This window comes from Sciurus vulgaris, assembly GCF_902686455.1.
Source record: "Sciurus vulgaris genome assembly, chromosome: 2".
NCBI classification, from domain to species: Eukaryota; Metazoa; Chordata; class Mammalia; order Rodentia; family Sciuridae; genus Sciurus; species Sciurus vulgaris.
The window spans coordinates 27,034,765-27,052,753 of NC_136462.1; the positions used below are offsets into that span (position 1 = coordinate 27,034,765).

General features: G+C 37.2%; 1 protein-coding gene across 1 annotated transcript in view; it reads left to right on the top strand.

The window, feature by feature from the left end:
- Nucleotides 1-17,989, top strand: part of VIPAS39 (VPS33B interacting protein, apical-basolateral polarity regulator, spe-39 homolog) — a 49,353-nt gene that overhangs the window by 15,917 nt on the left and 15,447 nt on the right. Inside the window, 4 exon segments of the mRNA XM_079130194.1 lie at nt 12,762-12,800; nt 13,159-13,199; nt 13,201-13,224; nt 14,972-15,028. Coding sequence (XP_078986320.1) covers nt 12,762-12,800; nt 13,159-13,199; nt 13,201-13,224; nt 14,972-15,028 — 161 coding nt within the window.

Sequence of the window (17,989 nt, forward strand, 5' to 3'; positions counted from 1 at the left end):
TCCTTTTTTTAGAAACAGTTAAGATGTGTTAACTAATACACCCCAGTCCTGGGGTAAATGACAGTACAGCAGAGTGGCCAGGCTCTGGAGTCAGACGTACCTGGGATGAATTTAGGCTCTATCATTTAGCTTATAGAGCAACCTTGAGCAAGTTTCCAGACTTCTTCATGCATCAATTTTCACACCTATAAAGTGAAGATGATAAGACCTACACCACAGAGTCATCATGAAGATTTAAAGAGTTAGTATTGTGGACTTAGCATTTAGCATAATGCCTATTTGTTAAGCATTTTTTTTCCCCAAAAGACTTGGCTTAACTATGTCTTTTATTAGTCAGCTCTAAGTGATGCTAATGAGAAATTCAGTAATAGAGAAAAAAACATGATTTTCAGTCAGGATGCCCAAGCACAGTCTCTGGGCAGTGATTAGGATTTGAGTTGGGCCCCTGAAGCTAGGTAGGATTCTGATAGGTGGGAGGTAGGCAGTATCTGCTGGAAGTAGATGCTGGAAGAGTGGTCTCTGTCATGTTTTCCTTCTAGTCATTTGGACTGTTTCCTGCCCCTGGATTAAAATGTATGTATATTTTATCCTTTCTTCAACATCAGTGAAGTGTTGGAAACCCTGTTTAGGCTCTGTGGCTCAAGGTAATTCTGGTTACTCAGTAACTCCAGAACAATAATGAGCTGCCTTGAAAACTAAGGTGGGAAAAGCAGGTTACCTGGATAGGGTCAAGATTACAGATGGTTAGCCAGGAATTTGCAAAAGAAGACTTGTTCATAGAGGTAGGTTAATTTCTCTGACTCTCCCTCCTTTTTAAAAAAAACCTTATCAAGTATCACTTGCATGCTGAAGCATGGAGGTTGTCTCTTCAAAGTCAGGAGAAGTCAGAAGACCAAAGTCCTTGTGTTTTAAGGCCTTACCTAAGCTTTTGGGGGAGACCAAATATATTGTACTCTCATGGTAAGAACAATAAAGACTATCTCTTTAAACAATCTCCAAGATTGTTTTAACAGATTTATTTAACATTTCAAAATAATTAAGGTTACTTTGGGCTAGAGTGGGTTTGGTTTAAGCTCTTATTGCCCTGCAATCCGTTCTTGTCCTTACTTTTTATACAAGCTAGAAAGAACAGAGGAAAACTGATGTGTGAACGAACCATCAAGTGTTTCGAAGGGGTTGCTGGAAGTAGAGAGTTTAAGAGAAGGGCTTATCTTATGTATAGAGCATTCACCCTAATTTTTGAGGTTCTATGCCACACATCAATAGATAAAAATGCCCTGCTCCCTTCTGCTTCTTCCCAGGTTCCTAGATAGAACAGAAGAGCTTGCGGTAAGTGTGGCCTTTATTTCAGTTGGGGACCTATCTAACAGACATTTAAGCCAAAACCCACCTTCCAAGATCCCAGACTGATTTCCTTTCCTTTGGTATTGGTAATATCCAGAAAAGTGAGGCATCGAGGAAACCTGAAAGCTTAAACCAAATGATGTATTGCTTTCTTTTTCATGCCTTTTGGTTGGGCTTATGAATATATCTCTTTTAAGTGAATGAATGCTGGATTGAGCAATTTGTAATTTGTTGTTTTCAAGTCCTGGTTTGTAGAAACTTTTGGGTTTTGGCTTCTTTTTTTTTTTTTCTTCCCTTGAAATTAAGTCTTTTTAAATCTTATTTGTTCTTTTTAGATAAACATGACAGTGGCGTGTATTTTGACATAATATGTATACATGGAGTATAATTTATTTTTATTAGGATGGGTTTTGGCTTCTAAGATCATAGAAGATGTTAGAAACTAACAATAAAAAGCCATATGTAGGTCAAGAAGAACGATAGGCCAGGCATGTTGGTGCATACCTGTAATCTCAGCAGCTTGGAAGTCTGAGGCAGAAGGATTACAAGTTCAAAGCCAGCCTCAGCAACTTAGAAAGACCCTAAGTAACTTAGAGAGACCCTGTGGCAAAATAAAAAAAGCAGTGGGTATTGTGGCTCAGTGGTTAATAAGAACACCTGGGTTCAATCTCTGGTTATCCCCACCCCCAAAAAAAAGAAGAAGAAGAAAGTTAGGTGAGTATCCATCTTGGCTGAGCATTCAATAGCCAAGCCTGATAACTGATTTTTGGCAGATTTTGATAATCACAGAATGAACTGAAATACAAAAAAATCTGAAATTTTACCAAAAACTTAATCCCATTATTAAAACTTTAGTGAACAATGTTTTAAAGTTTGATATTATAGTGCAGGAATAAGAATTTCTAAGCAATGTTGATAGCATAATTCTTCCTTTATCATTGTACTGCACATCTTGTGATGTTGGCAGTGACATTCCTCTAGCACACTTAATAACATCTTTAACCTTCTTTACACAGCAGAATTCAGGAAAATGTTTCTCTGATATTTCTAAGAGGAACCTATATTTATAATTCAAGCCATTGGAAAATTTGAAAAATCCTTTATTTTAAAATACTAAAAATTATTGGCAGTCTGTAGTAATCATTTAAAGAGATTTTTGTTTCTGTTTTTAATCTCCATAGATTCAAAACCATGAGGAGCTGTGTGCACATCTATAATCCCAGCTACTCAGGAGACTGAGGCAGAGGATCACAAGTTTGAAAACCAGCCTTAGCAACTTAGCGGGACCCTGTCCCAAAATAAAAATAAAAAAGGGTTAGGGATTTAGCTCAGTGGTAAAATACCTCTGGGTTCAATTCCCAGTACCAAAAAACCCCCTAAGCCTCAAAAGACTATAAGGAATTTTCTTTATGTAACAGTCTTGAAAAGTTTGTTTTTTAAAGTTTAATTATGAGAATTAATGTGTTTTTATCTAAAGTTTTTATCTAAAACTTATCCTCATTGTGTTGAATTGAAGATGATTTTTTTTTTTTTTTTTTTTTTTTTTTGCGGTACTGAGGATCGAACTCAGGGCCTTGTGCTTGCAAGCCAAGCACTCTACCAGCTGAGCTATCTCCCCAGCCCTAAAGATGATTTATCATGTATATTGTTGTATGTAAATTTAGATTTTTCCAACTTTGTACACTTTGGAAGTGGCAAACTGATAGTCTACTTTTAGTTCATTTTCCTAGAATATAAAGATTTCCCAAGTAGAATTTTTCTTGAAAACACTTAAGCAGAAATCGAATTGATTAACAAAAATTTACTGTTCTTAATGTAAATATTCCTCAAATATTAAGAATTCTTGTGTACCAATATTTTACAAAGATTAAATTATGACATAAAGTAATTTCTGTTGTTTTATCTTATATTGTCATTTACATTTTTGTATACCTTCTGTTAGCTCTAAAAGGATGTTCTATCCTTCCTCAAACCATTTTCTTAATTTTTGTACCAGTATGTTTTTGTTTATCAATTTATTTTTCATGTCATTCTGTTTATTTTTCAGTTCTTGGAAAGTTAATGATTATGTATAAAATTTCAGCTTTCACAATTCTAATAATTATTGTATCACTTAACACATAATAACAAATAGACAGTCATATGTCAGGGTCTGTTTTTTTTTTTTTTTTTTGTGCTGCTGGGGAGTGTGCCCTTGGCATTGTATATGTTCAATAGGCATTCTGTCACTGAGCTATTTACCCAGCCCTAAATCAGAGTGCTGTCTAGAATTTCAAACCAGAAAGTATATAGAGAGATTTTCTATTGGAATTACATGTAGAACTTATAGTATTTGAATATGAATAATTAGCTGTGAGCAGTGAATCAGAACGCCATGTTCTATTTGTGTTACTGATAGTTTTGTTAGATATTTATACAATCATACTTAAGTGGTTGATCACTTAAGTGATTAATCACATAGGTGGTTGAGGATTCTGGAAACAAACATTTAGCTTTTTGGTCTTTCAAAAGCTAAGACTGAAGGAAAATATCCATTGTTGGTTGAATTACTAAGTTTAGAGCCAAGCTTCAGCTAAAGCCAGGTGCCCTGTCTACTTAGTGCTTCATTGTAGATTAGCACTGTCCGATACAAATTTCCTGTGATGATGGAAATAGTCTATATTTGTGCTGTCCAATATGTTAGCTGCTAGCGCCTATATCTGTTGAGGGCTTGCAAAGCAGATAAGGCAACTGAGGACCTGAATTTTTAACTTACTTGATTTAAATTTTAAAATCAAATGTGGCTAGTGGTTGCCATATTGGACAGTGCAGGTAGAGATGAACCTACTAATGACTTTGAATCACTTTTGCCCCACCCCTCTCCCAACACACACATAACCTTTAGCACCCAGAATAGATCTCTAAGAAGGAAGAGTTTGTTGTTGTTGTTGTTGTTGTTGTTCTTGCTTTAAGCATGGAAAGTCCACTTATTCATCTACCTCTCTCCCTCAAAGGAGACAAAATTAGCTGTTCTCTGTTTTTTGTAGCTATCTCAATATCGAGAGCATTTGAACATTCAGGACCCCGAGAAACGAAAAGAATTCCTTAAGACCTGCATTGGGTAAGTATGGGAGAGAAATGTATACATACCTTTATACACAGGGAATAGAGAGAATAAGAGGATGGAATGGATAGATAGATAAGACCGGAAAGGCTGACAGTGAACCCCACAGGCTGCACCGAAGGTAATATGTTAGAGACTCCCAACACTAGTTCCCCACAGTGTTTTACTGATTTGTAGTAAAGTGAGAAAAATAAAGACACATAGAACGTTTTCCCTTAAAACTAAATTTATTTAATTTGAGATACTGTCTTTTATTCTTGGATTTGTTCCCACCTCTCACTCCCTTTTGGTTGTAATTTTTTTTCGATGATCTTATGTAATAAAAGGTCATAACTCTTTATGGACTTATGGACCTTGTGCATTTTTTTGTGTGTGTTACTGGGTTCTTGAAGCCCCAAATCCATGTACAAGCTTTCATCTAGAACATAGATCCTTTTAACAATATTGCTCCTGTGCTGAGTGCTCTGTTCTTAGAAGTAGTTCATTTTATTTTTGGACACCTTCATTGTTGGAAAGTGCTCCCATATGTTAACTAAAAATTATTTACCTGTATCTTTTAAGACAGGTTTAGTGTCTGCCATTAATCCTCATGTCTGCAGGTTCAGTGTTTATGGTTGCTTCAGCCATTCCTCATGTAACATGATTTCCAGATTTTACATTTAGAAATTTGCATATGTCAGTGGAATCTTTGATTTTACCAAATACTGAGCTGTGTCAAATGGCCTCTGGAAAACAGAGAAAGTCAGAGTAGTGATGTAACAAACCTATTGCTGTCTCCCTTTATCTTTTATAAAATTCACTGTGGCTCACACTTATCTGGGATAGTGGTAATTGAATTTCAGAATTCTTCCTGGAGTGAGTGAGTCGGGAGTAAGGCAGGCACTTTCTAAAGGGTAGATCTATGAACTGAAAGTTTAAATCTGGCTTCTATTCCTGGCCTTACCCATTGATGTACCACATGACTTTCAGGTAAGACACTGACTCTCAACTTCTTCATGTAAAACATGGTTTTGAAGATGGGACCTTTGACATTTGTGTAGATCTTTGTAATGTTTGCCAGTCTGCAAATCTACCACTGTGCTATGTAATTTATTGTTATTACTCGCAGTAAAAAATGGGTAACAAATTTAAATGCCCTTTAAGTGGAATTAAGCAGTGACCCGAGTCACAGAGGTTTATAGGGATGTGGATGATGGGCAGTTGGCTAGGTTCACTTAACTAGCTTTGTGACACATGCCCCAAACATCCAGCTTCCAAAAGGTGAGGATTCTTATTCATTCCACAGCAAAATCACTAATGGTTATGTTTTGGGACTTTTAAGAATTTCTCTTGAATTGGGAAAATCTTAAATACAAAATGTAAGCTAAAGATCTACTCTCTTTTCTTCCTTAAAGAGGTGTTCTGAAGGTGATTTGAGATCAGATTTGTGAAGCACCGTGGTGAGCCTTGTGTGCTCACAGTGATAATTTGGTTGAGTTGAGTGTGTTCCTCTTTACATAGAGAAAGAGGTACTAACCTTCTGGCTCTCTACCAGTTTGCCATTTTCAGCAGAAGATTCTGCACACATACAAGACCATTACACACTCCTGGAACGTCAAATCATTATTGAGGTTAGACTCCTCATCTGTTTCTGCTTTAGTGCCCAGGCTAAATGCCATTCAGCAATTAGGAGACTTTTTATGCCCTGACCTTATTCGTTATTTCCTGTTACAGTCTCTAAAAGCCTTTCACTTCCTCCCAGTACATGATAGCCCCCTTCCTCTATTGTTCTTAGGCACTCTTTTCCTTCTCTTCATTCAAAATCTCCCATGCTATCACCTCTTCAGCAGTCTCTTCCTTCAGCTTAGATCCATGTTGTTTTATGGATTTTAAACTCCCCTTGGGATATCCTAGGCAATTTCTTCTATTTTCTCTTTTCTGCTTCATTCCTAGGGTGGGAAATAACAACTGGTATAGTATTAGAGGTTTCCCCCTCCCTCTGGTCCATCAACATTGTTCTTTTTTTCACTTGGTTCACTCCATCACAGGCAAATGATCGACATCTAGAGTCAGCAGGACAGACTGAGATCTTCCGAAAGCACCCCCGCAAAGCATCCATCCTCAACATGCCACTAGTGACAACACTTTTCTACTCCTGCTTCTATCACTACACGGAGCCTGAGGTACAGGCAAAACATGAAAAAAGACCCACAGACTCCCATTGTATAAGAACATAGTTCAAACTAAGTCCAGTGTTTTGATGTATTCTTTTAATAGTGGATGCATATGGTTATTAGAAATCTACCTGGAAGCTTTCCTGGCCCTTAACAAGGGTGATAACAACTGGGGGAAAAAATCTTAAATAAACAGTTTGGCATACTAGCATAGCATGTTCTACCTCTGGAGCTGGCTCTCATAGCAGTCTCTGTTCAAATTTCCATAATTTCCAATGAATTGGCATGGTTTAGAGAGGAGTAGCAGCATGTCAGGTAGCTGTTAATCCTTCTTAAAAATTTTTTTTAAGAGATTTGGATTTAATAATCACAAGTGGACATTTACCCCTTATTTGATTTTGCTTTGTTTGTTTGTTTGTTTGTTTTGGTACTGTGGATTTAACCAATGTATGCTTTACCACTGTGCTATATATTCCCACTCCTTTTTGTTTTTATTTTGAGACATGGTCTCACTAAGTTCCTGAGTCTGGTCTTGAACTTGCAATCTTCCTGCCTCAGCCTCCTGAGCTGCTGGGATTACAGGTGCGCATCACTGTGCCTAGCTTCCCCTTTATTTGGATTAGAAGAAAAACTAGAAAGAGCACCTTCCTTTTTAATCCAGTTCCTTGATAAAACTAGGTTGTGGTAATTTCATTAAGCCCTCTGGAGTTTTCTTAGAAATTAATTTCTGGGTTTAAATGGCTACAAAATGAGGTGTGGAAAGTCTGTAGTATAAAAGAAAATGGGAACCATGCATGGTGGTACAGACCTATAATTCCAGTGACTCAGGAGGCTGAAGCAAGAGGATTGTGAGTTTAGACCCAGCCTCAGCAATTTAGTGAAGGCCTTAAGCAACTGAGAAAGACCCTATCTCTAATAAAATATAAAAAAGGGCTGGGGATGTGGCTCAGTGATTAAGTGCCCCTGGGTTCAATGCCTTGTATCAAAAAAGAAGAGAAAGTGGGAGATTTGGGTGGTCTCATTAAAGTTCCTTTTCCAATTTAATCCTAGGGGACATTCAGCAGTCCCATCAACCTGAAGAAGACGTTTAAGGTAGATACACATTGATCTGTGTTTTATAAAAGTTGTATAGAATAACTACATGGAGTGGATGTTTGTTGGTACCCTGTACACCAAGTTCTTTGATACTCAAGATTAAAGGTAGCAAGGAATGAATTTGTGGGAAGTCAACTGAATGGCGTGTAATAGTACTGGGACTTGGAAGTTGAGAGGTTCTTGTTGACCTGAGAAATCTATTGATTTTAAGGGGCAGAATCAATACCAGGGCATATTTTTTTCTCTATAGATGCATTTCAACTTCCCCTTGATTTTTCCTGCTCTCTTGATTTTTAGATCCCAGACAAAACAGTATGTACTGACAGCCCTGGCTGCTCGTGCCAAACTTCGAGCCTGGCATGATGTAGATGCCCTCTTCACCACAAAAGGTGGGTGCCTGGAATTGCTTTGTACTTCTGAGGTTTGGGAGAGAGAAGGGTAGGTTATCATATCATTTTATAAGTTCCTAGTAACTTTTTTTTTTGGTAGTGGGGGTTGAACCCAAGGGTGCTTAACCACTGAGCCACATCCCCAGCCCTTTTCATTTTTTATTTAGAGACAGAATCTTGCTAAGTTGCTAGGGCCTCTTAAAGTTGCTGAGACTGGTTTTGAACTTGAAAATCATCCTGCCTCAGCCTCCTGAGCTGCTGGATTACAGGCGTGTAAAACTATGCTTGCTCTAGTTACTTTTTAACATTTCCCCTCCAACCTTTTATTTTCTAAAATTTCAACCTAAAGAAAAGTTGAAAGACTATATGTGGTCTTTACTCACTTCACTAAATTATTAGCATTTTTTGCCATATTAGCTAGCTTTTTCTTCTTCTGTACACATAAATTTTTTCTGAACAATATGAAGGTAAATTGCAGACTTCATAATACTTCCTCCTTAAATACTTAAGCACTTATCTCCTTCATAGCACAATAATTTCCCTCCAGAAATTTTATATTAATTCAATAATAATATCACATAGATTTACAATATATATATTCCATATTTAAATCACATAATAGTCTGCATTTAATTATTTATGACTTTTTGTATTTATGTGCTATTAAGAGACAATTAAGGAACTTGTATTGCTTTTGGTTGTCATTTCTTGAATAATTTCAGTTTTTAGCTAATATATACATTAAGGAGTGACATAAGGTGTTTTGATAAACAGTGAAATAATTACAGTCAAGCCAATTAACACTCCATCTCACAGTTGCCATTTTGTGTGTATGTGGAATAGTTCCTCAAATCCACTCTTAGGAAATTTCTAGTATACAATATAATATTATTAACTTTAGTTCTCATACTATGCCTTAGATTTCTAGATTATTTATCCTATATTATTATAACTTTGTACCCTTCTCCTGTCCCTTGAAATCACTGATCTGTTTCTATGTATTTGACTTTTTTTTTTCCAGATTGCACATATAAGTAAGATCATGCAGTATTTTTCTCTCTGTGTCTGGCTTATTTCATTTAGCATAAAGTTCTCTAGGTTCACCAGGCTGTCACAAATGGCACAGTCTCCTTAAGATTGAGTACTATTCCATTGTTGATACATGTATATACACCCATATACATCACAGTTCTTTATCTATTTGTCTGGATTGTTTGCTTTGTTTTGTAGAATTTTAGTTTAATGTAGTCTCTTTTATTTATTTTTGCTTTTATAATCTGAGCTTTTGTTCTGATAACTGAAAATTCTTTGCCAAGGCCAATGTCAAAGACTTTTTCCCTTATGTTTTCTTCTAAGAGTTTTCTTGTTCCAAGTCTTATATTTAGGTCTTTTATCCATTTTAAGTTGTTTTGTATATGGCGTAAGATAAGAGTCCTGATTTTCATTTTTTTGCTTGTGGAAATTCAGTTTTCTCGGCATCATTTTCCTCTTGCTGCCCTTGTTAATTTAGTTGACCACGTATGCTTGGTTTATTTCTGGGTTCTCTTTTTGTTTCATTAGTCTGTGTGTTTTTCAGATGCATGTTTTTTTTTTTTTTTTTTAAATTTTTTTTTTTGGTACCAGGAATTGAACTCAGGGGCACTTAACCACTGAGCCACATCTCCAGCCCTATTTTGTATTTTATTTAGAGACAGGGTCTCACTGAATTGTTTAGTGCCTCACTGTTGCTGAGGCTGGCTTTGAACTTGCAATCCTCCTGCCTCAGCCTCCCGAGCCACTGGATTATAGGCTTGCACCACCATACCTGGCCACATATTGTTTTGATTATTATATTTTATACTATAGTTTGCAATCAGGACATGTGATGCCTCCAACTTTTTTTTTTTCTCAGTATTGTTTTGGCTATTTGGTGTCTTTTATGATTTCATACAAATTGGTTTACATTTTAAATATCAGATTTTTCATTATGGATTTGAGAATTTTCTGATTTTCCTTCTTGTCCATTAATTGGTTACTTTTAACTACCAAAGTAAAACATACCTAAATCAAAATCAAACACTACATGAAAGTATATAAAGAGTAAGAAGACTGGGGTTGTAGTTTAGTAGTAGAGTGCATGCCTTAGCGTGAGACCCTGGTCCCATTTCCAGCATCAAAAAAATTTTTTAAAGTGGCTCCTCTTTCATTGTCTACCTGCTTGTAATTTCAGTCCCTTCATCAAGGCAAACACTATTAAAAGTCTTATCAGTAGCTTTCCTGACCTTTCCTCCATGAGTTTACAAATGAACATTATATATACATGTAACAATGTAGAAGTCAGGATTTTTCTATACAGTAAACATACTATGAATATTATTAATTGCTCATTCCATTTGTAGTATTTCACAATCTCTTTCTTGCATTAGTGTTTATAGATCTAAGAACTTATATCTCTGACTTTCTTCTCCCTAAAATCCCTTGACTTTTCAAGAAAAATTAATCTCTCACCATTTCTCTACCTCTTACACCAATCTATCCACGCTTCCCACCATGTTATTCTGGCTTGACCATAAAACATGGAGAGACTACTAGCTCAGAGTGTGTTCACTGTCTGACTTACCTCCTGCTACCTCCCATCTTCCTTTTTTAGAACTGGCTGGGTTACACCAAGAAGAGAGCACCCATTGGCTTCCATCGAGTTGTGGAAATTTTGCACAAGAACAGTGCCCCTGTCCAGGTAATGGCTTCTAAAGAGATTTGAGTACAGGATACTCTGGGAGACTCAACTTTTAGCTTCTTTTCATTCTGTAATAGAGAGTTGGCCTGTTCTGGTTTTCCCTGAGTGGCAGTACAGTGGCTGCAATGGACCTTTAAATAGATAAGGTCAGGGAAGAACAGTCTCTTCCCCCTTAAAAGTAACTCTAGACTGTCATCTCTGAGCAGCATCTACTGTGTTTAGCCATGTGGAGAACTGATACACTGTTTCAAATGATTCAAAATGATGTTGAAAAAGAATATGAAGAGCAGTAGGCAGGAAGAAGGGAAGGTACTGGGGAATGAGATTAATCAAATTATGTTATATACATGTACAAATATGACATAGTGTATTCCATTATGTATAATTATAAAAATTCATCCTAAAAAAGAAGCAGTGTTCAGAGCACTGGATCTTCTCTAGTGTTCTGCCTTGCCAGCATACATATCTGTCTTAGGCTAAAGAGAAATGTGCTCCTCCCTTCTTTCCTGAGGCAGCAGAGAAGTACTGTCTAGTAGCACCTCATTTCCCACTACAGAACTACTCCTATGGTCATTAATGGAAATGGTAGACATTTAATATTGAACTCATAATAATGACTTCTTTCAGTCATTTTATTTTCTACCTGTAGAACTCTGTGGTTTACGAGAATTATTAATCAGAAGTGTCCTCTTCCTACAGATATTGCAGGAGTATGTCAATTTGGTAGAAGATGTGGACACAAAATTAAACTTAGCTACTAAGTTCAAGTGCCCATGATGTCGTCATTGATGTGAGTCCTAAGAAGTTGAGAACCCTGAATTTGATCCTCGGTGAATATTGGGGGGCTTATAATTTTCTGTGTCCTGGATCCCAAGATACTTCCTTCAGATTTGATTTACAGGATAGCAAATAGTCTGGCAAGAGGTTAGTTGGAGATCAGTGCACTATTTTCCCAGCCCTCTGAACTAGTTTCCCTGTGCTTTTATAATTTGTTGCATTTGGAGAACTCAGAATTGGTTCAAGTTATATAGACTCTGTAGACTTCAGTACAGTATGAAGTTCTGTGGGTACTTGACCCCACTGTTATCCCACTGCAGTCTCTTGGCCTCTCCTGGAGCCTTGAGTTGAAGTAATAGTGACAAAAGGAAGCAGCCCTTCATAGAGAAGACTGATTGGGGATTTGTATTGTTTGTTTTGCTGTATAGACCTGCCGAGACCTGAAGGATCGTCAGCAGTTGCTAGCATGGCCCTTAAAGACATTATGCTAAAAAAATGAGAAAGACACAAAAGGACAAATACTATATGACTTCATTTATATGAAATCCCTAGAATAGGAAGATTCATAGAGACAAGAAGTAAGAGGTGGTTACCAAGGACTGGGGCTGAGAAAAATGGAGAGTTACTGATTAAGGACACAGTCTGTTATTTTGTTTGTTTTTGTTTTTTTGGGGGAATGGGTACCAGGGATTGAACTCAGGGGCACTTGACCACTGAGCCACATCCCCAGCCCTATTTTGTATTTTACTTAGAGACAGAATCTTACTGAGTTGCTTAGTATCTTGCTTTTGCTGAAGCTGGCTTTGAATTCACGATCTTCCTCCCAAGCTGCTGGGGTTGCAGGTGTGTGCCACTGTGCCTGGCCAGAGTCTCAGTTTGGGATTATGAAAAAGTTTTAGTGATAAAACTAAATATGAATGTACTTAATGCTACTGAATTACATTCTTTAAAATGGTTAGATAGTAAATTTTATTGTTATGTATGTTTTCCCAAAGTTAAAACATTTTTTCTCCTTCATTTTTTCTTGAAATAGCAACTTGAGTTTCTGAAGTCAAGCAAAAGCTTTTTAAGCCTTGCATTCCTATATTGTGTAATAAGATTCTGTACACACTATATCCTTAAGCAAGTCTAGAAAGCTTTGACTTGAACTCTGTTGACCTCTTTTTTGTGTTCTTTACCCTTAGGTAGAACTAGACCTGGAAGTTTCCAGTCTCTTTCTGATGGTAAGGGGTTTCTCTGATTGCTATGGGAAATGTTGCTGATCTGGCATCCAGTCTGGCAGGGTCCTAGGGACAGGTGGTAATTAGATTACCAGCTGAACTTTTGCTGAATTTACCACCGTTTTTAGAGAAATTTCTGATGCTAAGTAAGGAAACAGAAGTCACTCAAGCTTCACGGTCAAGAGGTGGCTTCTAGGGATGTTATCTTGGAGAAGAACTGAGATCTACTTTTAGCTACAAAGATACCTTGGGAGGCTACAAGTTTGAAAATATGTGCATGATAAGGAAACAGCAGAGGAAAGGAATGACAAGAAACAGGACTTATGGTTCTTTTCTGAATCAGCTGCCTATTCTTTTTCAGCTCTGTCAGACACACCTGCCAAAAGCTATGCTCCAGAGCTGGGGGAGGCCCAAGGGGGAGTATAGGGTGAGTTATATCTTAATATTGATGTGACTTTACACAGTGTAAAATACCTTGACCTATTTTACCTTGCTTAACTTCCCCAGCTTTCTGAGCAGATATTAGTCATATGTTGTTTAACGACAGTACATATTCTGAGAAATGTATTGTTAGGAGATGTCATCATCGTACAAACATTGTAAGGTGTCTTACACAAACCTTGATGTTATAGCCTATTATACACCTAGGCTATATGTTATAGTCTATTGTGACTAGGGTTTAAAGTTGTAAAACATGTTATTGTACTGAATACTGTAGGCAGTTGTAGCACAGTGGTTAAGTATTTGTGTATCTGAATGTATCTTATTCTTTATTTCTTTTTTCCTCAGTGCTGGGGATTGAACCCAAGCACTCTAACACTGAGCTGTCCCCTCAGCCCTCTATACGTATCTAAACGTGGAAAAGGTATAGTGTAAGTACTAGGCTGTAGGAACTTCAGTTCCGTTAGAGTTTTATGGGACCACCATTGCCTATGCAGTCCATCATTGTTTATGTCTTCTACAGCACAAGACTGTATTTTACCACCCCCCCAACTTTCTTAACCCCCTATTATAATAAGAAAATTGGGGCTTTCCTGGAGTCTCACAGCTGGGGAAAGGTGGAATTGGACTCAAAATCTGTTTTTCCAGCTCAGTCCTAGCATACTTTCTTTACCTATTATGCTGACCTTTTTTCCTTTTTTTTTTTTTTTTTTTTGGTGCTGGGGTTTGAACCCAGGGTCACTTAACCATTGAACCTCATCCATATTTTTTGTATTATATTAAGAGACAGAGTCTTGCTGAATTGCTTAGGACCTTGCTGAGTTGCTGAGACTGGCTTTGAACTCTCAATTCTCCTGCCTCAGCATCCTAAACTATTGGGGTTACAGGTGTGCATGCCTAGCTATGCTGACTTTTTAAGACTACTTTTTTTTTTTTTTTTTTTTTTTTGCGGTGCTGGGGATTGAACCCAGGGCCTTGTGCTTGCAAGGCAAGCCCTCTACCAACTGAGCTATCTCCCCAGCCCTACTTTTTTTTTTTTTTTTTTTTTTTTTTTATACTGGGGATTGAACTCAGGGGCACTCGACCACAGAGCCACATCCCCAGCCCTGTTTTGTATTTTATTTAGAGACAGGGTCTCACTGAGTTGCTTAGTGCCTTACTACATTGCTGAGGCTGGCATTGAACTCTTGATCCTCCTGCTTCAGCCTCCTGAGCCACTGGGATTATAGGAGTGCACTACGGCGCCCGATTGAAGGCTGTACTTTGAAACTCAGTGACCTCACTGCATCTAGAAGCTTGGTGAAACTCATATTCTCATGAAATGTGTAAGATAGCAAATTGATTCATATGGAAGAAATTGTATTCTAAGTTCAAAAAAGAAACATGTCTCAAACTTCTCCATCTCTTTCTCTGGCCAAAAGTGTTAGTTATTTGGATCTCAAAACTTGACTCTAATTGCATCTAGGGGTTAAAATCGTGAACCAGTAGGCACAGGGTTACTGTGCTTGTTGTTCATCCCTCTTTGATCCATCTTTTCCTGCCTGTATGGTCCCTGCTCTAGTTACTTCAGAAACTCTAAATAGGACCATCCCAGCTCTTTATTTGTCTCATTGGTTCCCTCCATAAACTATTTTCCCACTTAGGGACAAAGACAGAGTTTGAGGAGAGGAGCTGGTAAACTGATAATTCTGATCCCTTAACTTCCTGGATTTCATGTGTTGCTAATATTCCAGGATTACAGTAATGAGTGGAGCCCCAGTGATACAGTACGTCGCCTCCGAAAGGGCAAGGTAAGGCCACTGGAGAGACTTCTGGTGGAATTCTTTGGTAAACTGGATAGTTGTTCCCACAGGAAGGATATCTTGACTTCTCTTTTCAGTTTCCATTTGCTAAATGAAGTGGTTTTGAGGAGGAAAATAATTCCAGTAAGGTTGAAAGTTAGTTGTAAAATCTTTGACAGAGTAGGGAGTAAATAAAGGTGGATGAGAGGGAAAAATACATTGAGAGTGAGAGTAATTTTTTTTGTTTAGTTCTGTGATTCATTCTGTTAATTTTTATACATGGTATGAAATAAGGGTTGAGGTTCATTTTTTTTTTTTCTCATATAGATCCCCATTTTTTTCCAGCACTATTTGTTGGAAAAATAATCCTCAGTGAATTAACTTTCTTTTGGGGTACTAGGAATTGAACTCAGAGGTACTCAACCACGGAGCCACATCCCCAGCCCTATTTTGTATTTATTTAGAGACACGATCTCACTGAGTTGCTTATTGCCTCATTTTTGCTGAGTCTGGGCTTTGAACTCTCAAACCCTCCTGCCTCAGCCTCCCGAGCTGCTGGGATTACTGGCAAGAGCCACCGAGCCTGACCTTGGTGCCTTTTTTGAAAATCAGTTGATCATATATGTGTATGTTTATTTCTGGACTCTTTATTCTAGTTCATTGATTAGTCTATTCTTGCACACATATCATGGGCTTAATTATTGTAACTTTGTAATAAATGTTGAAATTGGGTAACTTTAACTCTTTTTTTTTAAGGATTCTTGGTATTTTTTTTAATTTTTAAATTTTTTTTAAGAAGTTGATAGACCTTTATTTTATTCATTTATTTATATGTGGTGCTGAGAATGGAACCCAGTGCCTCACACAGGCTAGGCAAGTGCTCTACCACTGAGCCACAACCCCAGCCCCACTTTAATTCTTTTGAAACTTTCAACCTTCAACTTTATTCTTTGCTTCCAGATTTGTTTTGGCTATTTATGTTTTCTTACAGATTTTCATATCAGCTTGTCAGTGTCTATAAAAGAGCTGTTGGGAGTTTGATTTGAATTGCATTCTATATGTAGATTAATTATGGAAGAATTAGCATTGTAATAATTAATGTATCAAATGACTCATAGTATCAGTGCTAAATCTGAAATTTTTAAGATCTTGAATTAGGCAAAGATTTATTCCCAACAACACAAAAGACCCAAGCCATAAAAGAAAAAAAAAAATGGTAAATGAAACTTCTTCAAGATTATAAACTTGTTTTTTGAAAACTCTTTTAAAAACATGAAAAGACTTAACCATTGCTAGGAATAAATATTTGTAAAATTCACATAAAGTATTTTTATCTAGCCTATATGATAAGATAGTTTGACGAAAAATTGGCACAAGATTTGGCCAGACACATCACAAAAGATAACATGAGTTGGGGTAGGAAGGAAGGGTTGTGGAATGAGACGGATATCAGCCTATATACATGATTACAGGACCATGTACAGCCAGAGGAATGAGAAGTCATGCTCCATTTGTGTACAATGTGTCAACAAAATGCATTCTACTGTCATGTATAACTAATTAGAACAAATTTTTTAAAAAAATAATATGAATGACCAGTAGAACTTGAAAGATGGTCACCACTATAGTTATCAAAAAAAAAATGTGATTTAAAACCATGAAATACTACTAAATCCCTAGTAGAATGGCTAAATTTAGAAAGACTGATCTTATCAAGTGTTGAGAAGATGTAGAGGAACTAGACTCATATATGGCTGTGGGAATATAAAATTGCAAAGTTACTATGGAAAATATTGGGTGATTTCTCTTTCTCTGCTTTTTTTATTAACTAGAGATTAAACTTAGAGGCTCTTTATTACTGAGCCACATCCTCAGCTCTTTTTATTTATTTATTTTGAGACAGGGTCTGGCTAAGTTGCTTAAAGACTTGCTAAATTGCTGAGGCTGGCCTTGAATTTGTGATCCTCCTGCCTCAGCCTCCCAAGCCAGTGGGATTACAAGCATGTGCCACCACACCCAGTGTGGTGATTTCTTTCTTTCTTTCTTTTTTCCTTTCTTTTTGGTGCCAGGGATTGAACTCAGGGGCGCTTAACTCCTGAACCACACCCCCAGCCTTTTTTTGTATTTTATTTAGAGACAGTGTTTCACTGAGTTGCTTAACATCTTACTTTTGCTGAAATTGACTTTGAAATTGCTATCCTTTTGCCTTAGCCTCCTGAGCTGCTGTGATTACAGGCATGCACCACTGTGCCTGGTTGGTGGTTTCTTATAAACATATAGTTACATAATCCAGTAATTTCACTCCTAGATATTTACAGTTCAAGATAAATTAAAATGTACATCCATACAAAGACTTGTACATAAACGTTCATGATAGCTTTATTCATAAAAGCCCCCAAAGTGGAAACCACCCAGTATCCATTGGCAGATAAATGGATAAAGAAGTTGTAGTGTATTCACAGTGAAAACAAGTTGGCTAAACAGGAAGGAATTAGTGATACTCACCAAGATACACAGTTGCATCTCAGAAACATGGTATTGAGTGAAAGAAGCCAGTTACAGAAGAGAAAATATATGATTTTATTTTTGTGACATTCTAGGAAAGGCAAACTCACAGTAACTGAAAACAGGAGAGTGGTCACCAGGGAATAGGGATGGAAGGAGGGCATTAATGTTCAGGTGGACGGGGACCTTTTGGGGGTGATAGAAATGTTCTGCCTTTGTTGTGGTAGTGGTTACATGATTGTATATCCTTTTCAGAAATCAGTGAACTATATATTTGAGTAGGGTAAATTTTATTTTATGTAAATTACATGTTATTAAAACAGAGCAGGTGATCTATTGATTTTTGTCAAGACTTCAGAACATTAGCACCTTGTAGGGCATAGTGCTGAACTAGACAGGATGTGGGAGCCTACTATCCCACAGAGTACTGGGGGACAATAGCATAAATATAGAGGCTTTCCTTGG